Raw genomic sequence first — 25,579 nt, 5'->3', positions numbered from 1 at the left:
GCGAAAATCAACATATTATAGCTCAAGCCTTAAACTTTCTTAAAGAAAATTGTTACAATTTGCTTGTAAAATCTAAAAAACACTACTCCCCATCGATAACTAGTTGAAGCTCATATTTTTTTTGCATTAAATAATAATTTTACAAATCATGAAAATTGAGAGTAGACATTAAATCATGCTACAATATGCATGCCAAATGAAAGAGAAGCCGTCACATATTACATTTCCTTAATGGAATCTTTACTACATTTTTTTGTTGATAAAATATAAATCTGTTAAATTGACATATTTTTTAAAGGAGTTCTGCGTACCGTTTTCTCCCAGAAAAACGAGCGCTCGGGTTCTGTGGGGATCCACTGTGGGCCAGAGGTGAACATTTTGTATCCCGTTCCTCGTGGAGCGCGTCATTCCGGAAAGTAGCCAATAGACATGTGAACTGGCTATCCAATTGTCCAATAGAAGCAGAGCTGTCTGTGGTGGGCGGGCCTTCGAGCCTGCAGCACATTGGAGGCTGTGGACGAGCTGCGATCCATAAAATCACACAGGATCGAAGATATGCGAATGCTGAGGCTTTTTGGACATTCTGCCCGGACACTTTGAAGCCCAGCGGGAGTCCGTTGAACAGACTGTCGGTTGGAACTGCGCGGAGGTAAGCTAACAAGCAATTTAAAAATACAGCCACTAAATTTGTGTAGAAAGATTCAAACAAGTGTCTTTATTAGTTTCCCGTTAGCTAGCTGTCCAATATGCAGTTTATAGACAGATACAAGTGATGGCTCGCTCACGTAAGGGTGCAAATAAAGTGATGAACGTTTCACCCCGCAGGGCCTAATGTCTCCAGCGGTTCCACTTCAACAGCACCTGTGATGGATATCAGCGAGCGGTGAGCCCTCCAATGGGCTGACCAAAAACGCCACAATAACCCGCAGAGATCCAGGAATTAGCCGCGTCCCACTCGCCGCCAACCGCCGGAACACCTGGAAATAAGTATGGGTCCACGCGCCGGCAGCTGTGGATTTTAGGCCGAGCGGAGGACGGACAGGTCGGGTACAATGCTCTGAGAGAGCCGGCAGTGACAGAGCGCTGTGACACTGACAACACAACATGAAGGAGAAGTCTAAAAACGCTGCCCGGACCCGGCGGGAGAAGGAAAACAGTGAGTTTTATGAACTGGCCAAACTGTTGCCGCTGCCCTCCGCCATCACCTCCCAGCTGGATAAAGCCTCCATCATCCGGCTCACCACCAGCTACCTGAAAATGAGGATAGTGTTCCCGGAAGGTACGAGCGGCATTCAAACAGTAAAAAGCAATCATTATATTGAAATACAATTAATATGTATCAAATGAATATAACATTATAATCAACAAAATATCAATTATAACCATTACACTATTATATTGTAGCCTATATATAGGCCTAATTATAGAAAGTTATATGAGCTATAATATTCATTTTCTCAGCACTGTTATTATCATCATGTCATTATTGGTAGTAGTATTATTTATATATTCATATTATTACCTCCTTTTAGTAGCTGTAAGCTTGTTTTTTGTAGGCTATGCCTTATTTCATATGGGCTTTAGTCATTTTTATTTTTTAAGTTAAGTTTTTCATTTTTAAAAAATAATTTTAAATCTTGTTTTTCTTATAGCCTCATTTTCTCTCTTTCTTTCCTGATATATAATTCTGATTTCCTAGGTCATTTATGGATCATTTTTTATAAGAAAGAAAAACATTGTGACGCCGCGTTTCAGATGTGACCGACCGATTTATCACAAAATACAAACTGTACAAATGACTATAAAACGGGATTTTTAGATTTAGTTCCCACCGTCTATTAATGTCTTTATTTATTGTTTGAGCGTTACATTCAAGAACATATCAATATGGAGTGAGAATGGAGGAACGTTGTAATGGATGTATTTATCAGCACATTCTCTCTAATGTGTATTACATCTGTCTAATCACGTGCTATTCGTTTAAAAGCTGTGTGTGTGTGTGTGTGTGTGTGTGTGTGTGTGTGTGTGTGTGTGTGTGTGTGTCAGATCTGTCTCACCGCGGTGGCAGTATTCTGATATGATCGGCGAAAATGACATTTATCCGGATTTAACATCCTCCGTAGTGGATGAGTGTGTCCCCTGTGTCCCTCGGTCCGTCCGTCTGTCCGTGTCCCCCAGCCTGCAGTGATGTCGGTTTCTCTCCGGGGGCCCCTGGCGGCCCCTGCCAGCAGATTAGCTGTGATGAGGCTCCATCCTGCGTGACTGCTGCAGAGCCGCGGATATTAGTATGATGTGCACGTCTGATCCCTCAACATATGGAGCTCCTTGTAACAGTGGAGCGGGCTGCGGTGCGGGGAAGGTGCGGGGACAAAGAAAACACAAAGGGAACATGGACACTAGTGAGGATCTGTCATTTTACACTCTTGTAGCACCACTCACATGAGCGGACTGACACAGATGAGATATATCACAGGGAGTGGGTTAATACTGCGTGTTATAATGTGATACAACCCATCGTCATCACACCATAGGGTACATTGCAGTGTATTGATCATTTATATGCTAATACCACAAAATAATGTCAAATAGTTATGGAAGTGTAATCTCTGCCCATTGCAGCTCTTCTTTTAATAATGAAGTAGAAATCAGCTGAGAGGTAAGAAACATGCTTGAACTCAGTATAAACGTTGTTACATGTGCATGTGGGATTATTCAGGAGGAACTAGAGATGCAAAGATTAGTGGGCTATATTAATCAATTAATTGTCAGCTATTAACCAATTATTTAATCAATGAAAAATAAATTCTGATTTCAGCTCATCAAATGTGAACACGTTCTTGTGTCTTTAGTCCTCTGTGACAGTAAACTGAATGTCTTTGCGTTGTGGACCAAACAAGACATTTGAGGACGTCAGCTTGGGCTTTAGGAAACATTTCTCACATTTTATGGATCAAACAACTAATCAATAAATAAAGAAAATTATTGACATATATATCGATAATGAAAATAATGAAGAAATACAAGAAAGACAGGGAGATATCTGAATTACGCCTGAAAGTGAAATTAGAGACAAATAGCACAGATTCTTACTGCATAAAGTTAAATGTAGGGTTGGTTGTAAAAAAAAAAGTCTTATTATTGAACCAAAGGATTCCCCTACAACTAAACTGAAAACATGCAGTATATCAGGATGAATTGGGGATTCCTTCAGTATAGTGAAGTCACATTTAATATGAACTTTTGCATCTTTTTCCAACTGGGCAACAGAAGATCTCTGAATAATTGAAAGGACAATCATGCAGGCGTTTACTCCTCCGTCTTACAGGCCGTGTTCAGTGTTCTCGCATTAAACCACCTCTCTGCTGTTTTAAGGCAGGACCTCTTCACTCCAAGGACCACTTGCAGAAGTGGGGGAAGAGAACGCCAAAAGTGCTGTTATGTTTAGGGGATGTAGCAAATGATTTTTTTTTCTGTGACTGGGGGGGTTAGGGTTATTTATGGCTCTCAGAGTGGCCAGTAGTATGACCTTTGACTTTTAGCCATGTTGTCCATCCTGACTGGGTTGAATTACATGACACCCCACACCACAAATATCTTGCAGAATTGTCTCCACCTATAAACCCTGGGAGAGATTCAAACAGAGAGGAGGCTAAAATCACCTTTTATTATATTTACTATATTTGCTCAATTCATTTTACAATTTATTATTATGTATTGTTTACTGTGATTCATATATACATCTTATCAGAGCTTATTTATAGGCAACAGTAGAAGTCATATGGGCTCAAGATAATAATGTGGAATGTTGTTGGATCTCACGTCTTCTTCAAGCTGTGATGGTTTCTTTCTTGAAATACACACCGTGTGTGTGTACAATGATTCTGAATGACGTACTGAAATGCTCACTCTTTTTTCTACTCTTATTCCACGTGAAGCTTTTGGGCTCAGTTCTGACTTTAAAGCGTCAGCGTGTCTTTTTGATACGTATGAATCATTATTATTTGGGTAAAAATAATTTATATTTTGATAATTACAAATGTATTATCAGCATTATTGTTGGCGTTCTTTAACTATGTGTCTTAATGTGTTCACGGAACGCAGCGACGTTATGTGAGGGGTTTTGCGCAGAGAACGTAAACGCATCTTTCCCACTGTGTAAGCATTGTACAGTTTATTTATTTATTGATATTTTTATTTATTAAAACATGACATATTTGATATTGATATATATTTAAGAAAAAAAACCTTCACCCTTATATATATATAGATATATATATTTATATATATAAACATGAGGTAAAAGGATATTAGTCCCAAGCTTTGCCTAAGACATAATGGAATGATATTAGTGAATAAGAAGTTAAATAATAAAACATTAAGTTGGATAGAAGCACAGCGCAGTGAGCTCTATAATAAGGACCGTCTATGCTCAGATTGCTGTATTTCCTGATGGAACTGCGGTATTTGGGCCGCTTCCTGTACCAAACTTCATTTGATTTTTGTTCATTTTTAGGATGATCTCCGCCAAACGAAAACTCCGTTATTAAAGCGATTGTTACTCTTTATAATGTTCTATTATTTTCTGTTGATCATAATTAACTGCCTCTCACTAATGAGCTTAAATCAATGAAATGTATTCACCGGATTTTTTCCCGTTAAGCACAACAGTCCTACAGTTATTAATAAAAAAATAAATTATTATTATTATTATTTGAACGTTGATTATTATTATTATTATTATTATTATTATTATTATTATTATTATTATTATTATTATTTATTATTATTATTATTATTATTATAGCGGGCCTACAGGAGTTCTAGTCTATTACTATAGAGCCTAATAATAAAGTGTGTTCTGTCAGAGAGCAGCGGACACTGTGTTCTCATAGAGTATTTATTTATCATTGTTATGAAGTGGAATTTGTTTTGCACTCGTGGCTTTGTTGCTCGGTAATTTGATTGTGTCTTTTCATGCAAACGCGAAGTCCATATTAGCTCCATATGAAGCGTGCAGGCGGCGGGTCGCTGTGATCCCCGCATGCTGCCTGTTTACTCTGCAGAGCGGGATTTACATCTGAATGCGAGCTGCTGCACACACACACACACACACACACACACACACACACACACACTGCTGTTTGCACCGTCTCACATGTTATTTATTTTGACTGCTGCTGTGAAGGGTTTATGAAAAGATTTCACGCCACCACATTCGCAGTGATCCGGATTCGATAAAGGTCCGCTCCCAGTCCAACTTGCGGTTCAGTGTATTTTTAGAGCTGCAGACCAGTAAGATTAACACATTGTAGCAGTTTGTACTGGGTTGATTTTGGATTTGTGATGGTCATCGGTGCAGTTTAACGAGCCTGCAGACCCTGCTAGTGCCAGCTTATTATTAATATTATATTGTTATTGTTACATCATCATAATTAGATAAAGACTCATTTTATTTTCTCTTGGTATTGTCTTTGCACTATTTATTGTTCTATACACAATACAATGTACAATCGCTGTTAGTCTGTAAAACCAGCACATGGGACACAGACATTACTGTTGCTATTTGTTCTTAAATTTGTTGTAAATGAAGCCTCTTTGTACTGACAATGTGGGTACAATAAAATGATGTTTTTACATTCAGATTATGAATTTCTAATGAACTTCTTCATTGCTTACATTAGAATATACTGGCTAAACTATAGAATTACACCATCTTTCTGTTCACAAGGTTTTCAAAGATATTGTTTACGCTCTGCTTTCATTGTAAAATATGCAATTATATTTTTGTAATTATATTATTTCCCTCCGTTTGTGTGATTGGTTTGCCAGGCCTCGGGGAGTCCTGGGGTCACGTGAGCCGCAGCAGTTCTCTGGATGGAGTCTGCCAGGAACTAGGCTCCCATCTCTTACAGGTACTCACGGCTGTGGTTCAGAGTATGCACAGGTTAAAGGCAGCTGAAACAAATAGTGGGCTTTGCAGTTTGCAAGTAACTGAGATTCCCTAAAAATGGTCATTAGAGTACAGATTTTGAATAATTCTACAGCTTAGCTGTCACCCTCAAATGCACCCTCTTCAAGAAGAAATTATTATTACTATGATTATTATTATTCATGTTATTATTATTATTATTATTATTATTATTCAGCCAAAGCTAGTGTGTGTGTGGTTTAGTGGTTGCTGCCTTTGCCTCCTGCTGCCTTCATTCATGTGCTTTAAGAGTGAAATGAGCTGAGCACATTCCTGGTCACGCACAGAGCTTCAGTCTGTCCTGCAGCCCCTCTCCCATCAGCAGCAACACAATGGAGTAGGGCTGCGGGGTTGCAGGGCTACAGGCTGGCTACAGACAACCACAGGTCAGCTAGTACCAGTCAGACAGACATAACAGAGCTTCATGTAAGCCGAGCAGGGCTACAGGATTGTCAGAGTAGCAAAAGAGGACCAGAGGGCTTCAAGCTTTCAAACAGGTCTACAGAATAGTCAAATAGGGCAACAGGCCGGCCTAAAATGGTTCCATAATGAAAGTGTACTGGTTTGAGGACCACAGAGAAAGGACAAGTGTCTACAAGCTAGCAGCACTGGAAATAAGCTGCTCATTAAATAAGCACTTAATTCCAGCTGAGGTTAAGATTGTTATTATCAGTAATGTTCCTTATTATCATTAGTTAGTTAATGTGACATATACTAATAATAGTATAATCTAACACTCAGTTGCTAGTTTATTAGGTAGGTTAACCAAATGCAGTCTAAGACAATAGCCAGTAATATATCCTTCATTAAGTTTATAAAATAATAAAGATGAGTGGGACAAAATATTAGAAACACCTGTCGATATAATGAGTTACACTCCAACAGCAGCTCACACTACAACTCCCAAAATGACCATAAAGTTGAATCAACAGCTCTCCAAATAAAAAAGAAAGTGGCTGTTGTATTAGACTGTATTAGTTAGAGCAGGATGGACCTTATGAACTGAGCGTGTAATTCAGCTGTTCCTTTGATGGTACACGTCGTTGTTGTTTGTGTTTGTTATTTCATTCCTCTCTTCAAATCTTGATTTTGTCATGATGTTGTTACAACGATCAATCGGTCTGCAGGTAGCAGCTCTGTAGTTATCTCCAGTTTAATGATATGGTCATAATAATGAGACACTGTAGTGTATACACATTGTCAATGGAAACAGACTCAAGACAATAACACTGATTTTATTAAAAGGCTAATTAATTTGGACCTTTTGTTGGTATCTAATACAATAACACTTTGTGTTGTTTCTTTCAGACATTAGATGGATTCATTTTTGTGGTCGCTCCAGACGGGAAAATAATGTACATATCAGAAACAGCATCAGTCCACTTGGGCCTGTCGCAGGTTGGTTTGACAAACTTAAAGCAACCTCCTCTAACATGTTTGTCCTGATGTTTCACAGTTCTGACGTGAATGTTCCTTTCAACAGGTAGAGTTGACAGGAAACAGCATCTACGAGTACATCCATCCAGCAGACCACGATGAAATGACAGCCGTCCTCACAGCACACCAGCCTTACCATTCACACTTCGTTCATGGTAAACAACAACCCAGGCAGGTCGTTCTGTATATGACATGGACTCATTATCATGTAGCATCAAAAACTTTTTTGCATGTTTTTTAATTCTCTGCAGAATACGAGATGGAACGCTCCTTCTTTCTGAGGATGAAATGTGTCCTGGCTAAAAGAAACGCCGGTCTTACCTGTGGAGGCTACAAGGTAGAGGGGCGAAATGCAATGAAAGTAATTTACAAATGTACAGAAATATGTAAAGAAAAAGTAATAATAACATTATAGATATATGAATGAATATACTGTAACAGAGTTAAAGTAAACAGTATCAACAGAGTAGATATATACGGCAATAAGTTAAGATATTTACAATATGGGATTGAGACAGTTCAGTGGGAGTTCAGGGGGTGGGGGGTCTCCTCGACCAAGAGTTTAGCAGGCTGACTGCTGATGGGAAAAAGCTGTTCCTGAGCATACTAGTTCGGGAACGGAGGGACCTGCAACGCCTCCCAGAGGGGAGGGGGGCAAACAGTTTGTGACCTGGGTGAGAGGTGTCCCTAGCAATGCTGCGTGCCTTCCGCGGACATCGCTTGCTCTGGACAGCCTCAATGGTGGGGAGAGGTGAACCGGTGATTCGCTAGGCAGTTTTCACCACCCTCTGCAGAATTTTCCGGTCCGAGGCCGAGCAGTTTCCATACCAGACTATGATGCAGTTGGTAAGGATGCTTTCGATGGTGCAGCAGTAGAAGTTCACAAGGATCTGAGGAGACAGATGGGCCTTCTTGAGTTTCCTCTAGAAGAAGAGACACTGGTGAGCCTTCTTGATCAGGGTTGAGGTGTTCAGGGTCCAAGAAAAGTCCTCAGAGATGTGGACACCCAGAAACTTGAAGTTGGAGACGTGCTCAACCTCATTTCCGTTAATACAGATGGGGGTGTGTGTGCCGCCATTCCTTTTTCTGGAGTCCACAATGATCTCTTTGGTCTTTTTGGAGTTGATGGCCAGGTTGTTGTTGGCGCACCAGGTCACCAGGTGCCGGACCTCCTCCCTATAGTCTGACTCATCGTTGTCAGTGATGAGGCCAATCACTGTTGTGTCGTCCGCAAACTTGATGATGGTGTTGGAACCATGTACAGGTGTGCAGTCGTGGGTGAAGAGGGAGTAGAGGAGGGGGCTCAGCACACAGCCCTGTGGGACACCAGTGTTCAGGGTTAGGGTTGAGGAGGTGTGAAGTCCAGTATCCAGTTGCAGAGGGAGGTGTTGATGCCAAGGTTGCTGAGTTTGGTGATCAGACTAGAGGGGATGATGGTGTTGAATGCTGAACAGAAGTCAATGAACAGCATTCTCACATAGGTGTTACTGTTATCCAGGTGGGAGAGAACGGAGTGTAGCGCTGTAGAGATGGCGTCTTCTGTACTCCTGTTCTGGCAGTAGGAGAATTGGAGGGGGTCCAGTGTGGGTGGGCTGGCTTTGAGGTGAGCCAGGACCAGCCTCTCAAAGCACTTCATGATGGTAGGGGTAAGTGCAACTGGGCGGAAGTCATTGAGGCCTGCTGCAGTTGAGTGTTTGGGCACCGGCACGATGGATGTGGTTTTGAGGGACAACTGCTTGGGCCAGTGACAGGTTGAAGATGTCAGTCAGGACCTCAGTCAGCTGTCCATCAGGACCAGCAGCCTTACGTGCATTAGTCTTGCTCAGAGCAGCGCACACGGCGATGGTGGAAAGTGTGAGGGGTTGGTGGTCTGCAGGGAGCGCAGCCTTAATCGCCGCCTCCTGGTTCTCCCTGTCAAAGCGAGCATAGAAGTTATTGAGCTCATCTGACAAGGAGGCGTCGCCAGTTGGTATGGTTGTGTTGGTCGGCTTAAATTGACCTGGGGCCGGTGCTGGTATTGTCATCTCATAGGAGGGCCACTTCAGTGTTTAAGTACTACAAAAAATGCAATATTACTAATATCATACTTAACAAAAAAAATGCAAATAGCAGTTTGTATACATTTACAACTAGGAAAAATAATTTAATTAAACAATAGTTGTGCTGGTCGAATTATATTTTTGACTTCATTGCAATTTCCTTATTCAATCACATGCTACTTTGTGTGAAAAGTTTACATTTTCAATGTTATCTGGCTAACTTTGCTGGGATGGACGAGGTTGACGAGGACTACCTTGCTTACTTACTTGTTCCGGAGCCTTTGACTGTATCACACGATCTTGAGCAGCAGATGGAGTGCTCAGTGGTCATGGAACTACAGATGTTCAGATTTTCCATTTATTTGAGCCCTTTTAGGAATTTTGAAGAGTGGCCATTGTGATAAGTTAATATCATAGGGAAGCACAAAACAAGATGCAGGTTATTATCTGGGTACAAAGCTCATGTACTGTGTGTTTGGTTCAGATGTGACCTCTGCCTTTATTTGCAGAAGGAAGCCTTTAACTCCTACTAGACTAAGCCCGAGGTTGAGAATTTCTTTATAAAAGGAAGAGCAGAAGGAAACAACAGAAATACACTTTATTTGGTTATTATTCCATTGTGTTCATTTATTAAATATGAATAGCAGCAGATCAGACTCTTGGCAGGTGTTCAGACTGAAAACAGCACTGTGTTAAAACAATGCAAGGGGCTCCATTAGTGTGTGTTGCTTCAGGTACCAGTGAGGTGATGAAATACTATCCAGGCCAGGTGACAGGGACTCCTGTGCTGTGTTTTTTCATGGAATGCTCTGCATCTGCACCCCCGCTGCTTCATCAGACAGGCCTCATAAAAATGAACAAGGAGGAAAGTTTTTTTGGAACGCGGCATTGATAGTTTCAAATGATTCTAATGCTCAGGTCGAATACTGGTGACATGCTGAGACGTTGTTGTCCAAAGTAGGGCTGTCACTATATCAAATGTTCACTACACGACTATCGTGGCCAGAAGAATTATAATTTTTAGAATAAGAAATATCTATAGAAAATTTGAAAGAAAAACTCGAACTTTTATTGTGTGTTTTGCCTCTTTTTTGGTAAATTAATTACACTTAAAATACAGGTGTTGGGAGGTGGGGAGAGAGTGTGTAACCATAACTGTACAAGATAAGAACAGTAACACTGAGTGTGAACCACAAAGTGAGAACGGATGGAAATTATTTATGCTGGATTATTTATACAAATAATTTATAAAATGTATACAGCATGTGTATTAATAATGTGACATCAATATTAAATTTTTTTAATATCATGGGTATCATCAATACCAGTATATCGCAGCCCTAGTCCAGAGTGACAAGAAAAAGTCCTCCACGCTGTCCAAAACTCACAACTAGAGCCCTTGGGCCTGGGGTCACAAATATCGAGCATGTTTAATAAAGACAGGGCTCCTCTGGATGTGGTTCCTGCTCTGCTCTTGACCTTACTGGACTGGAACATGTATGGATTGATACACTATTTATACTTTGTGTATCCCTCTGTGAACTTTTGGTGCAGGTGATCCACTGTAGTGGCTACTTGAAGATCCGCCAGTACAGCCTGGACATGTCTCCGTTCGATGGCTGCTATCAGAACGTGGGGCTGGTGGCGGTCGGCCACTCGTTGCCGCCCAGCGCCGTCACCGAGATCAAACTGCACAGCAACATGTTCATGTTCAGAGCCAGCCTCGACATGAAGCTCATCTTCCTCGACTCACGGTACGTTCTGTGTGACAGTCTGTATGTATGTGTGTGGGTGTGAATTCTTCCGCATATTTTCCTGTTACATATTGTGTGTGTGTGTGTGGGTGTGAGTTCTTCCGCATTTTTTCCTGTTACATATTGTGTGTGTGGGTGTGTGTTGCTCAGGGTTGCAGAGCTGACAGGCTACGAGCCTCAGGATCTGATAGAGAAGACTCTCTATCATCATGTCCACAGCTGTGACTCCTTTCACCTGCGCTGTGCTCATCACTTGTGTGAGTTAGGTTTGTTTTACTTTCCTATAAATTCTCTCTGCACACACACACACACTGGTACAGTAAAGACTCACTACATCAGGCTATACAGTGTTATATCATTTCTTTCTCATGTTATGCTGCTATATTATGTTATATTATGTTGTCTTGTTATATTATGTTGTGTTTTCTGCTGTGGTGGTGTGTTGTGCTGTATTGCTATGTAATAATATGTTATGTCAGATCATATTGTGTGCTTATGTTAAAATACTCTTTTATTTCTTTTTCAGTTTTGAAAAGAATTAAGCAATATAAATTCCATACAGTAGTAGTTAATTTTTCAATGTTTGTTTATATAAAACAGCTCATTTATACCTATTCACAAATACCATAAGATACAATCAAATACATTCAGTGCAGTTTTACAGTGTCACATTTTAATCTTATGTCACCTTTTGCTGTAATTTGCTGCTATATTTCGATGTGTGAATGTAATTTAATAGTAGATTACTTCCCCACAGTAATCATAATTTCTTTCCAATCTCTCACTCTTAAAGTGCTTGTCAAAGGTCAGGTCACAACGAAGTACTACCGTTTTTTGGCCAAGCATGGCGGCTGGGTCTGGGTCCAGAGTTACGCAACCATTGTACACAACAGCCGATCATCCCGGCCTCACTGCATCGTCAGCGTTAACTACGTTCTCACGTGAGTATCCGTCTGTATTCCTAAATGCTGCTAGATTGACCTTAATGATATCAACATGCTGATAACCCTGACAGCCAAACAGAGGTCCAGAAGGTTCTTACTTGAGACAAATAGTGTTATTATGTTTAGGTGTTGGTGGGGATTGCTGTGGTGGTAGTGCACTTCATTTCCAGGAGACCACATTTTACATCAAGCAGTGTGTCCAGGTATTTGGATGATGAGGCGTTATCTCTGGTTACAAGAGGTGAAGTCGGTCTGTCCCTACCTGCTTGGTAGCTAACACTAGTCTCACAGAAACAGGAGGAGATAAGTTGGTGTGTTTCTCTGCTGAAACTGATCATTAAGGTGGATGTCTGTTCTCTACTTAGGCCTGTCCCAATGCTTATATTCATGATATATCAACTTATCATACAATATATGGACATGACCTCAACTGTGCTGTTATACTATCATGGCATAAAATGGTCTTGATGACAATGACAATAATATTGTTAAATATATCATCTAATAAAAGTAGTTATCGTGACATAATATATCTTTTATCTTTCATCCCTGCTGCTGTCAGACTCTACAACACCTGATCAATGTTGTAGTTTCTGTTTTTTTTTCTTTCAAATTACCACCATACCATAGTTTCTGGTTTTTGTTTTTTTTCAAATTTCAAATTACCACCATAACATAGTTTAGTTTTTATCATAGTTTTTTATATCTGTATTTATTTATTTCAAGTAATTGCTGCTGTGACAAGGAAATTTCCCCGTTGTGGGATTAATAATTAATTATTAATAATTAATAAAGTAATACAATTTAACAATTTAATTTGGTGGTAAATTATAAAACAAGAAGTCTCACATTACTAAAGAACATTGTTTGAAGACACTAAACTTATCCTAAGGCCATTTTGCTCACTTTATATGTATATATTTTTTTACCTTGATTTATCCCATTCTGCTTATTATACAACATTAGCTCCACACTAGATACAAATTCATTTAGTCTACACATTACACAGTATGACTGCATACAGCACCTTGACTCATGCCCCAGGAATGTTCTATGGATGTAGCTTTACGTTTCGTATTCTAGCCTAGTGTGTATTTAAACCAGTATGAACACTAATTGAGCGAAGCCTGCAAGCTAGTTCAGGCAGTCAACTCGAGCTGCATTGATTACACACATGACACGCCTTATTCCATAATCACTAATCAAGCGCACCCTTTTAATCTGGCTGTCTATTTAAGCTGCAAAATTTCCTAGCTCTCCCTCTGCTCTGTCAATGCCGCTGTTGCCCTGCATCCGTATTGCTGCCTGCAGGTTTGTAAGCCCCACCACCACCCCAGAATCCACCTGTAGGCTCCGACTGGGGGTTTAAGGTATTTGCTCATCCCTCCCAAATATCTCTGTGTAAACAGATCTGGGGGGACTGATGAGGTCAGAGCCTAGATGCCAAAATCTAAATATGCTATACTGCTGTAATAAACATTTCAAACGTGCGTTGGCTGACTGAACTGTGTTTATTTAGTTGTTTTGTTTTTATGTTTTTACTTTTAAACAGGGGTCCAGTATGCAATTTGCACAGTATGATGTAGAAACCTGAAGCCACCAGTGCACATCCACTGAGAATGGACTTGAACAACATTTGCATATTCAAAAATTCTGGAGGTTTTTAATAAGGTAGAAGGAGGAGAGGACCTTTTAAGGATTTTAATGTGGAAATTCTACTGTTTTGCAAACACATATTATTGTTCCAAGCAGACTATTTGTATGTATTTCCTAATACTTGTCTAGAGGGGATCTCTAAAGGATAAGTCTCCTATTGTGTCATATGTATCATATAAAAAAGCCCCCTTACATTAACTTAATTAAGTATTGTGTGTGTATCCAAAACCTGATATAGCATATTCATCTGTGCCATTCAGCTCCAGATGTGTATTAATCCACCACTGTGCACAAAAACTATACTATGTCTTCCCGTTGATCTAACATTGGCGAAAAATTATAGTACCCAGCTGTTCTATTACTGACAGGGTTCCCACGCATCCTGGAAAAACTGGAAAACTAGGAAATTTAGAGACACTTCTTCCAGTCATGGAAACACATGGAAAATGATTTGAATGACCAAATATCCTGGAAATATTTTATATTGTCCCGAATTTTTTTTTTATTGTATTTTACCCCCTCACTCAGATTGGCTATATAAACCTGATAACTGATTCTGATTTTGTTTGAAACTCGACTTTTGGTGGGATAAGCTTTGTGAAAACTAAAGTTAGATGTGTCAATATTAGGACTACTGGTAAATTATATGATTGTTTTTGAGCAAGTGCTGAAAAACAATCCTGGAAAATGTCCTGCAAAGGTCCTGGAAAACAAGTAGGAACCCTACACTGAACCTTTTAAAAAGTCCTTTTTAGAAATGTACGTCTTTACTAGAACCAGTGGGCTTGGGGTTGGGTGTCACAGACAGAGCTGGCTTTGGTCTTTTTATGGGATTTTATGACAATAAGAAAAATAACACCAGTGTTAACATTTTAACAGCACATTAGCAGCAGCTATTCCATGAGATGGAAAAACATACCTGAAACAGTGTAAACAGGGTGTGACCCTATATTTCAAAATAAATTAAAGCTGACTGATGAAGCCTGCAGGGAACTGATGGATGGATAGAAGATTGCTGATGGAATACCTACTACTGATCATCCAGGCTGGCCCTACAGCAACTTATAGAAACTTGCAGTCATGTAAAGCTCGAGTGTTTTTCTTTTAGATCCAACCTGGAAATAAATGTCAAACGCTGTGACGTGAACTCACTATAGGTTGAATCACTATTGTTTATGAATTATTGAACAGGTGGTTAACCATTAGGAAAGCGTTGTGGATTTCTACTTTATAGATGCGTGGTGGTATTTATGGATTGGTTTGGTGTGAAAGTGTCTGGCAGCTCCAGGGCAGAGAGGAGTGGCTCAGATCTCTGTTATTGTCATTCTCTGCTTTGATAAGATAATGAGTGTTGGTACTAGAGATTTACGCAAACAGTTGCTGTGAAGCAATTAACTGGAGGTTAATTGGAAATATGACACGTGTTTGTTGAGGCCTGGTTTGCAGGATCCGAGAATGAATAAAGTTTGTCAAGTCACATTCTGTTTTTGTTTTTAGTCTTTATTGTTATAGAGTTCGAAACAAAGGAAATGTGATTATGATTTCTTTTAGGAACACCAGAACTTTCCTGCTCTCTCTGCCTTGGATGGTAGTAGACATTCCTGTTCTGTCTATCTCCTCTCTTGTATGCCAGTTATGTCAGAATGTCTGAGCCCTTTGTTACCAAAGGTAAGTGTGCTCATGTGTTGGCTGTTACCTGTGGCGGCCTCTCTGTGGCGGCGTCAGTCACCTGGTATAGTTTATCTAAGACTGGCAGCTCTGCCTGCAGAGTATATAAACAGAGTCGGGTGCTGAAGCATATCTGACTGGACCAGGATTGCTTTTGCAGGCCTTTATCCTGCACAAACCGTCCAATAGTACTGTGTTGCCACCAAAATCCTCATCACAAGCTGCTACTTCACCTCCTTACAATAAAATCCAACTGTAATCACAGCAGAGACTCTACCTGCGTGAGCCGCATTATTATTGAGAGAGGGACAGCATTTCATTGCCTGTTATCCTATTATTTTATTACCCCTGATGTGCATATTTCACAGATGTACAAGAGAGCGCGTGAATGAATGAGGCCTATAAAGCCCTCCATTAAGCAGCTCGGCCGGGTGCATTCGGAGGCAGAGAACAGCTTGACACACATTTCTTCTACCTCCTACATCAAACCCATAACAGCTTTGTGTTTACGGCCTTTTAATTGATAGGCTGTAAACTTGATGAGCGTTTATGGGCTCCAGCTTACTGTGAGGGGAATGAAGCCTCAGTTCCCTCTTTGCTCTGCGTTTGTAAATCTTTTTGAGATACTATATGGATTGACCCACAGTGACAGTGGAAGGAGGCAGTAGGCTTCTTTTGTGCGCTGTTATCAGGAGCAGAGTTGGTTTGCCCGGTAGCTGTAGTGTATGCAGCCACGGATAACACAGCCGATAAGGCCACTTCACCTGCATGTGAACTCCCACTGTGTGTTTAGCTCAGATAACCTCTACACCTGCCTCTGCTACCACAACCTGACAGTGATTTAGTAATCCTTTGAATAAAGGCATGTCTGCAGCAAAAGCACATAACCACATGTTTTTACTCACAACAGTTTCGCAGTCTGTTTAATCAGTTGTGTTGCGTTCCATTCTGGTTTAGAGGAAAGTCGTCACTCTGCCGCACTCCGGAAAACGTCAGTGTCCAGTATAAACACTTTCATTGATACATCCACATTTGTCACATTTAGTGAGTTTAATAATCCTCGTATACTCGAGTAAAACCAAAAAAAGGTTCTACCTGTTGTCTTTAGAGCGCTGGTTTCCAACCTTTGTGTTGGGATACTCCGAGGGGTCACAAATTAAATGTAAGTAATCATGAATTAAGAAGAAAAGAACAAAGTTTTGGCACAAAATTATATCTTTTGACTATTCTCATACCCTTGCTTTTTTCTTCTAACAGACGTAATAATCTCACATTCTCTAAAAATGTGTTCAAATATAAGAATCCTAACTGCATTAGACTCATTGACGTGCAACTTGTGACTTGGGATGGGATGATATATGATATTAGGGGTGTAAGAAAATATCAGATCACTTGATTATTACAATGTTTTGTTTTGTAATATTGTATTGATTCTCAAAAGCACTGTATGGATTGTTGTGTTTAAACCTCCAAATGCTAGATAGCAGTGTTGTAGATATTAACTGAGGACTGTGATGTTGGATGCTACAGAGACTGTGATACATACAAATGCAGATCCATCTCTTCTGGTTGCATAAAAAGTTAACTATTTTGTTAACTTTGGGGATGTGTTTTTTTTATCCTCTATCAGTAAAATGATCCTAAAATGATAATCTCAATAGATCACCTTGCTTACAGCAATCCAATATTTTGCAATGTATTGAGTCATATATTGTGTCGTTTCACCAGACACAGGCCTATACGAAATGATCACATATATCGTTGAAAACACTATTGTTGTGGTAAATTTTCATTATTGGGATTATCAGGAATCGGGGTAATTGTGAATATTGTCACATGGCTTGACTTGAAAAAGCCGCCTGTCTTGTTAACGTACGTCCCATCTTTTTCTGTTTTATTTTGAATTGCCTAAACGGTTAGCGCGCATCTTTCCAGTCATTCCAAAATCCTAAACCTGTCACCATGGCAGTGTCAAGGGGTTGCAAGTACATACTGCTTCATTTTAATTAATGGTTTGGGAACCAGTGTTTTAGAGTGCTTCCATTTCTTTTTTTTTTTAAATCAACAGCAACAATCTACTTACATACAGATGTTCTGGGTTCTGTTTCCATTAGTCTGTTAACCAGGTGTCTGAAATCAATGTCACATATATGTATCTCAATTTAACTGTCTTGTAATACATCTTTACATTCCTATCATCAAACCATTTAGGGAGTGCTTTATAACCTGTAGGAAAGAATTCTAATTTGTCAGTTATTCCACCAGGCTGCTAGCATTATAATTATAGCAGCAGTTCCTTATGAATGTGATATTTTAGGACGCTCTCCAAAAGTAACTGATGCAAATACTATGAAATGTGCCTGCATGTATGTATGAATTTGTGTTTGTGTGGGGAGAAATTGAAACAGAGGGGAGGTATGTGTAGATGATGGATCACTATTTGTCTCAAGTAAACCCTGTCCAGGTTTTCTGTTGTCTCAAACTTGATTTATCATCCATGGCGAGATCTGTAGAACACTTTAGCGAGAAATCAATTCCCTTTTCCCAGCAGTGAGACGTCCAAGCTTCTCCTATGGGCCTGATTTAGCCAGACATAGCCTTTAATCTCCCAGTGTATTTGATTGGACAGCCTTCCCCCTGTAGAGTGTTTGTTGAAGGCCTTGCTGCAATCCTTCTGGTAAAACAAGCATCCCAACAACCATCCCAGCCCTCTACCCCGCCCCTCCCAGCATTCTCACACACACACACACAGACCTCTCTGCAAGCTGGCCCTCTCTGCACCATGATGAGGCTCTAATTGCTAAACAGATGTTAATGGGTTTTTGCACCTAGAGAAAAACCAAACACACAGGTACACATGGGCTGTTTGTGTTCTTTAATAAACAGCCTTTCCAGGGGACTGGGCTCTCTCCTTGTGTAATTATGGACCATAATTAATCTATGCCATGCAAATTCAAAACGTCAACGAAATTACTTTGACTGCAACACGTGGAATTTACGCTTGTTTCTGTAGGGAGACAGAGTATAAAGGCCTCCAGCTCTCTCTGGACCAGGCCACGTCCAAGGCCTCTTTCCCCTACGGCAGCAGCACCGCCAGCCTCACGGAAAACTGCAGAACTCCCAAGAGCAAAGCATCCCGGCCCAAGACCAAAGCAAGACTCTCGCCATACACACAGGTGAGCGTGTCTTACTGGAAAACTTCACATTGTAGCGCTTGCTCATTCAGGTATGACACATCGTTTTGGCTGACTTTGAAGGGAGCGGTTCTTTAGGTGAGGTACCATCATTTATTATTTAAAGGACAATTCTGGTTTCTTACAACTTGGGTGTTGTTTTTGTAGTTTTGGTCCTATCAGTTATGAAAATTGCTGAGATCTGGGAATATGCATGACAGGTGACGCTGCTACAACAAAGTCCAACAAAGCATCAGACAGGTTGTAAAAACCACAACAGTTTAGCAGGATTATCTTTATTTACTTTATTTAATGATTGGTATACAGACACATGCAGACAAAATGATTTTCCTTCAGAAGGAGTCTGTAATCTAACCATGCAACAAAATCCTGTGAGAACCCAATCAGCATCCTTTGAGGAAGTAACAGCAGCTGTGATGGTGGGCGCTAGGTGCCAGATAACACAGCTCCCAAAGAGGTTAGCGTAGATGCTGCTAGCATGTAATAGACGTAGAAAAGATGGTTTCACTCTTCTCCAGACTGACTTCAGTGAGAGTTTGTTGGTAAGTTAATATGTTATATGGTTGGTTGATTTGATTGGTTCAGGTTCACCCGTGACAGACTGTGATAGATAGATGGTTCATCCAATCACCTGCTGAGTATTTTTTGAAAACGCTTTCCTTTTTCTAATAGTTTTCAATGACTACTTCCTGTGCAACAAACCATCTGGCTCAGTCAGGTAGGCTGGGGGGAAATCCAAAAGGAGCTTAGAGTAGAACTGTTGCCTCATGCTAATACGATACCCAAACCACATCAACTTACCCCTATCAATGCCAATGTCTCCTTGAGGGAAGAAGAAGGACTTCTAGGCTACCTCACTGAGCTTGCTGCCACAGCAACCCCAAATCTGTTAAACCACAGAAAATTGATAAGTTTACTTTATTACTTTTATTTTTAGGTAAAACAGAAAGTGAGTACAACATGTTGGTAATAATCCCTCATTTTACAGGAAGACTATGTGCAACTACTGCAAGTACGGTACATCAAAGTAGACCCAGGAAGTAATCTGTAAACTGCGATGGATGTTTGGGTAATAATTTGCAGTGGTTTTCTCTTCCAAATTAGTTTGGCTAACCCTGGGGTTTGTTTCCAACCTGTCTGATGGTCTGACTGCTCATGTTTCTTGTCCCATCAGATGTGTTCATGAAGATGTTGCTGTAACCTCAGTTCTTTGCCAGCAATGGTTAACTGTAGCCGCAGTGTTTATAGTTCTTTTCCCGGCCGGGGATCTTTGTTGCATGTTGAACATGTCTCACCTTGTTTCCTGTCCCTCTCTACAATCAGTCAACTAAAGACAAAAAGGTCTTAGAGAAAACAACCAACAGTGGCCAAACCTACAAAATCAAGTTCCAAAAGTTAATACTCCAGAATTATCCTTTTAGAGAAGTGGATTCTTTCTTCCATGATAATGCTCCGTGCGTTCCAACTGAAATGTTCACTGGGCCATTACAAGGAAAATGTCTTCAGGCTTTTGCATTTTGGGGAGCAGCACATGCTGATTAGAGGCCTTCACTGGCCGAGGCGACCCCTGCTGCACACATGGGTAGAATGAATCTGATTTACTGATAGGCCTCTTTTTGACTTGACCTTTTAAAGTGTTTGTGATACATTCTTCACTGTTGTACAGTTGTTTCTTTTGTAGTAATGTATGGGGAAAAGTCTTTCTTGGTAACATGGTATCCACCAGTATACTGTGCTGATTTTGGTAGTCAGCTGTTCATAGTCTCAAATGTGGCTCCAGCCGGCTGTGTTCATTCGAAGGCTTTCTATAATCTCTTTTGTTGTCTCACTACCCACATTTCTCACCGCAGTACCCTAGTTTCCAGACAGAGCGGTCAGAGTCTGACCAGGACAGTCCATGGGGCAGCAGCCCCCTCACCGACTCCGCCTCCCCTCAGCTGCTGGAGCACAGCGAAGGCCTTGACGCCTCCTGTGTGTACAGGCAGTTCACTGATCCTCGCACGCTCTGCCACAGTCTGTCTGAAGAGCAGCATCACACAGCCAGTGACGGCTACACACACCTCCACACGCACGCTCAAGGTCAAAGTTGTGAGCGTGGCCGATGTGAGGCGGGGCGATATTTTCTAGGAGCGCCTCCGTCTGGCAGGGACGCGTGGTGGGGCACGGCTCGCTCCATCCTACCGCTGAGCAAGAGCTCTTTGGAGAACCACGAGGGATATGACAGCAGCATGCCGCACATCACCGCCATCCACAGCTACCACGGTGAGGACTAAGACCTGGACTGTGTCCACTGTAGAGACAGAGCTATACGGGCAGTTGATAGTTTTACAGTGTATTCACACCAAATGTGTGTTAATCTGTCTTACTATGGTGGTATGAACCAAAAATACAGATTCTGCTGTTATTTAATTGCAATGAATGGATCAAAAGGATGCCAAATCATGATAGCGATTTTTAAAAAGTCTGAATTCATACTTTGGATCTTTTAAAATGCAAAAAAAGTAAAGTAAAACAGATTACTAGACTCAAGTAACAGACATTTTCAGCTTTTACCAAGTTTTCCAACTTCTTTTTTGTCCACTCTCTGTATTAATGTGAAGCAGTATCATAGAGCTCTGGGTGCACACAGACAGATACAAGTCGGTGTGGCACCTCTGTGGCTCACAGCAGACAGGTTGATCAATCCACTGTTTAATCCCAAAAGATAAAAAATAATCTCCAAGCTTTGATCAGAGCAGAATCTGGTGTGACAGTGGATGTTTATTCGTCCAGAAGCTCTCGCTCTGCCCCCGGCTCTCCTCTGCAGAGCTCCCCGGACTCAATCCGCTGTCTGTGGGCCAGCTCTGTCTCTCTGCTCCTCCCCACAGAACACTGCAAACACACTGTGTGCACAAATGTTTTTGATAAGTTGATTATTTTCTACTGGCACAAATATAGAGTTGGCCCATTCACATCACCTGGCATGAATTTGCATCTGTCCCTCTCTTTGCATTTAGTCTGTATGTAATCTCATCACTTGAAAGATTTGCTTCGCTTTCTGTACACAACATTACAGTGAACCTGTCAACAGTCAGCATTATGTGCTGCTGTTGTGCCACATAACTAGCATCAGGCTAGTTTCCATTTGTTCTTGCTAGAAGATCCCACAGAGTTAGAGGGAATCTGTGGAAGCCAAGGGCTGCCATGGTTGCTGAGAATGACATGTTTCCTCTGCACTGACTGTTCTCACTGTGTCCTCCTGCAGGCCGGGGACACTGGGACGAGGACAGCGTGGTCAGCTCTCCAGATGGAGGCTCGGCCAGCGACTCAGGGGATCGGTACCAAGCTGAGCACTACCGCTGCAGCCCGCAGGAACCCAGCAAGATCGAAACGCTGATCCGAGCCACGCAGCAGATGATCAAGGAAGAAGAAAGTCGACTTCAGCTACGCAAGGGCCCTCCGGATGCTCCAGTGGGGCCGGCCAATGGACTGCCCAAGGGCCCTGGTCCATGCTTCACTCCGGAGTATACTCAAGGTCCCCTGCCGCTACAGACCGTGGTGTGTCGAGGTTTGAGTCAGGGGATCAGCCCTGCGTCCAGCCCCGCCCCACTGTCTAGGCTCAGCAGTCCAGGGTCTGAGCGCCTCCACAAGCCCAAAGACTACCTCCAGACAGATCTGTCCCCGCTGTCTTTGCCATTACACCACCCATTTGGTCGGCCGGGTCCGTGCTCGGCCTCCCCCACCCCCGCCCCAGCCCTCTACCCCTCCCACACACACCCGCGGCCCTACTTGGACAAGCATACAGCCTACTCCCTGACAGGCTACACTCTGGAGCACCTCTATGACACAGAGAGCCTCCGGGGCTACTGCACCTCTGCCAGCACGGGCCCCACCCATTACGATATGACCCCTCACCTCCGCATCCCGGCAGAGCAGACCCCCGGACACAAAGGCACCTCTGTCATTATAACCAATGGCAGCTAACACTCACCTAACACACACAGCGGGACTGCAGTCACAGCCTGACTGTTAGCTCGGGTACAGCATTAAGCCATGGTCATTCTGGATCCTGTTAGCTTGTTTCTCCATCATACTGATCCAAATCTCATCTGTTGCTTCATTACAGAACTTCAGTTTCTAAAGGCTACAGAGAACATGTCAGTGTGTGGCTCTCTGAATGGGTGCTAGGTGAATATAAGAGGGAACAACATTATAGTGCCTGTGATTCTGGTAAATAATGCAATTCTATTGCAGCTTTTCATCTAAGATTGACTTTATTTGACTTGATGAATTTATCTGCTTCCTCTGGCCTAAAATCAGGTACAACATTTTAGACCTATAATAAGATAACCGCAAGGACCTCTACTATGTAGCCTTTATTTCTGCTGCCCTTTGAATTCTTCATGGTTTGGTCCTCATGGTGTCCATTATCATTAAAAAGCCCTCACTGTGTTACACTGTGGAGGAGAATGGGGGGAGAGTATCTTCTCAACTAAGGCTGATATCTCAAAACGTCAGTGAGACGGTAAAGAACAAAGATGGTGGTCAGCGGTAACAACGCGCATACATTGCTGCGAATAAAAGACAAACAAGAAGCATGTCCTGCAATGTCATCAAAGATCTGTTTCCTTTACATTTTTGCGTCTTCTCGTCTTTGAGTCACACTAGAAAGTGTGCCAGCTCTGATGTTTTTAGTGTGCAAACTCAAACTGTGCTCCAAATGAAACAAAATATGTTGGTTACAGCTCACTCTGGTTGAGGTTCAGTTCAGGGAAACATCGGGGTTTGGCTTAAAATTACGATTTCATTAAGGTCGGGGGTCCCAAGTCGTCATGGTAATAGCAAACACTATCATTAAACATGTCATTATAGATGTGATGAATAGATGAATGTTAATAGATTTTATTTTGAATGGAGCAAAGTAACATAGTGCAAGTTCAAAACGTACAGTATTTTGGTCAGAATGGATCGGTGTGATGGAGAAAATGGGAATAAAATAGCTGAAGTTGTGCTTTAACATCCGTGCCCGTGTGTAACCTTTTGCACTATAACAGATGGAGTATTTGTGAAGAGATCTCCTTGTTTTTCAATGCATCTGGATGAGGAAGTGACAGGGTTGGGTGTGGTGCACTTTGCAGTGATGCAGAATAATTAAACTTCACAGACTAATATGCAAAGCCATTCTCTTGATGTTTCTGTTCTCTCACTTTTGGTATCTTGCAGCAAAGTAAAGACAGACCCTTATGCGTACATGATAAATATTGAAGAGAACCATGGCTACTGAGCAGTTTTAATAGTTGACACAGGACGTCTGCTGCTTCAGTACATGGTAAATAATCCTGGTGGAGGGAAAATTTTTGATTTGAGAATGACCTGTTAGCAGAAACTGAAGTATCATCCAAGTACATGACAGAAAATATGGGAAATATTGTATGTTTTCCATCCTGATATCTGTGTCTGTATCATTTCTGAGGTGACTGTAGGAAGACTGACACTTGAGATCATATGCAATTTGACCCGTTGGAATGCCAGGTAAGGCAGCTTAATTGCATTCATTACGGCGGATCCCTGTTAATTATTGTTATGTGGGCATGTTTGTACAGCAGGATTCAAGGTTTCTCTTCTTTATGTCCTCTTCAGTCCTTAGATGAACCTATATTTATACAAGTTTGGATTTTTTTTTTCTTTCGTCAAAGCCTGAAATGTGCTCCAATCTCTTAAAAGTTATTTATGGTGTACTGTAAATATGCTCAGTAAAGAAAATCCCACCACATTTAAGCACATGGGCAAAAACTGTATTTATTGAGTAAATGTTTCTTTATGATTTTGAAATATAGCTGCAATCAAATCCAGTCTAACTGCTTGTACATTGAGTGTGTTTTTGACTGAAGCAAATTGTAAAAGAGGACAAAATAAAATCATTTTGCAGAGATGTCATGGGTTTTTTATGTTTAATGTTTTTAATAAAACATTCAAACATGGCCGTTTATACACAACAGAATCTTGTTTTTAGTGAACAATTCCACCAAGAACATGTAAATTCATATGTAGAAAACAGGAATGAACAAAATCACAGTTCCCTGGTTCACATACAGCATGCACATTAGCTTTATCACGTGTGAGAAAGCATTTAAATGTGATGAATTCACATTTAAAGGAGACATGATTTTTGGATATTTCACATTTCATTAAAACTCACGTGTGGGTGCCCGGTTAGGTTCAGTCCGTAGACCTGGCGACCCATCTACCGAGGCTGAGTCCTTGCTGCAGCGGCCCAGGGTTCAAATCCGACCTGCAGCCCTTTGCTGCGTGTCATCCCCCCTCTCTGTCCCCCTTCCCTGTCTGTCTTCTTCTGTCCCTATCAAATAAAGGCAATAAAAAGGCCAAAAAATAAATAAATAATAACTCGTGTGGGCCTATGTGGTTTTATTTTTTTCAAAAAGAAGTCAAAAATATTTTTCATATTCTTAGTAACACATGGGTTCACAAGGTAGGCACATGCAAGTTTCAGATGTTTAACAAATGATTAGAAAAACATTTTCATTCATGTAATTCATATATGTGGTTTATTTTGTAAAGTGTCTTAAGAGTATTTAGAAAAGCGCTTATAAATAAAATGTATTATTCCTCCTGTCCAATCAGTGGCCCTTCCTCCACCTCACACTCTCTCTATCAGCAGACCACTGTTTGTTCTGTATTTCCTTTTTATTTACTTAATAAATCTAAAATCCGGTGAATCAACTTTGTTTTCTTCCTTCATGTAGCTTCCCTTGAGCCAGGGTTTTAACACAATATGTTAAATACAAATCCATGTGGTTTTTGGGGCATTTCACATGCAAGACATCACACCATTCTCAGGTGAAAACAGCAATTACAGACACTACAGGCCAAAAGTTTGGAAGCAAGATCAAATATGTACAAAAAAAGATCATAGTTTCAT

General features: G+C 41.1%; 1 protein-coding gene across 2 annotated transcripts; it reads left to right on the top strand.

Moving 5' to 3' along the window:
• Window positions 1-528: 528 nt before the first annotated feature.
• Window positions 529-24,571, top strand: sim1a (SIM bHLH transcription factor 1a). Of its 2 annotated transcripts, none has more exons than XM_051407285.1 (12): window positions 529-649; window positions 826-1,279; window positions 5,830-5,912; window positions 7,277-7,366; window positions 7,452-7,560; window positions 7,657-7,742; window positions 10,999-11,198; window positions 11,349-11,455; window positions 11,992-12,139; window positions 18,480-18,642; window positions 20,511-20,922; window positions 21,905-24,571. In XM_051407285.1, exons 2-12 carry the CDS (start codon window positions 1,105-1,107, stop codon window positions 22,621-22,623), a joined length of 2,292 nt encoding a protein of 763 aa, XP_051263245.1. In that variant the 5' UTR covers window positions 529-649; window positions 826-1,104; the 3' UTR covers window positions 22,624-24,571. The 2 variants fall into 2 exon arrangements, with proteins under 2 accessions (XP_051263245.1, XP_051263244.1); XM_051407284.1 differs by having other exon boundaries at window positions 11,349-11,464.
• The last annotated feature ends 1,008 nt before the right edge of the window (window positions 24,572-25,579 follow it).

Source organism: Dicentrarchus labrax, unplaced genomic scaffold (genome assembly GCF_905237075.1).
Source record: "Dicentrarchus labrax unplaced genomic scaffold, dlabrax2021, whole genome shotgun sequence".
Classification (NCBI taxonomy): Eukaryota; Metazoa; Chordata; class Actinopteri; family Moronidae; genus Dicentrarchus; species Dicentrarchus labrax.
The sequence above is the reverse complement of the archived record's forward strand: the minus strand, read 5'-3'. Positions and strand labels throughout refer to the sequence as shown.

Excerpts from the sequence above, each read along its gene's own strand:
- sim1a (XM_051407284.1), top strand. The coding sequence starts at position 1,105 with ATGAAGGAGAAGTCTAAAAACGCTGCCCGGACCCGGCGGGAGAAGGAA. Across the intron at positions 5,913-7,276 it reads TAGGCTCCCATCTCTTACAG|ACATTAGATGGATTCATTTT; the intron begins GTACTCACGGCT and ends TGTTTCTTTCAG. Across the intron at positions 20,923-21,904 it reads CGCCATCCACAGCTACCACG|GCCGGGGACACTGGGACGAG; the intron begins GTGAGGACTAAG and ends GTCCTCCTGCAG.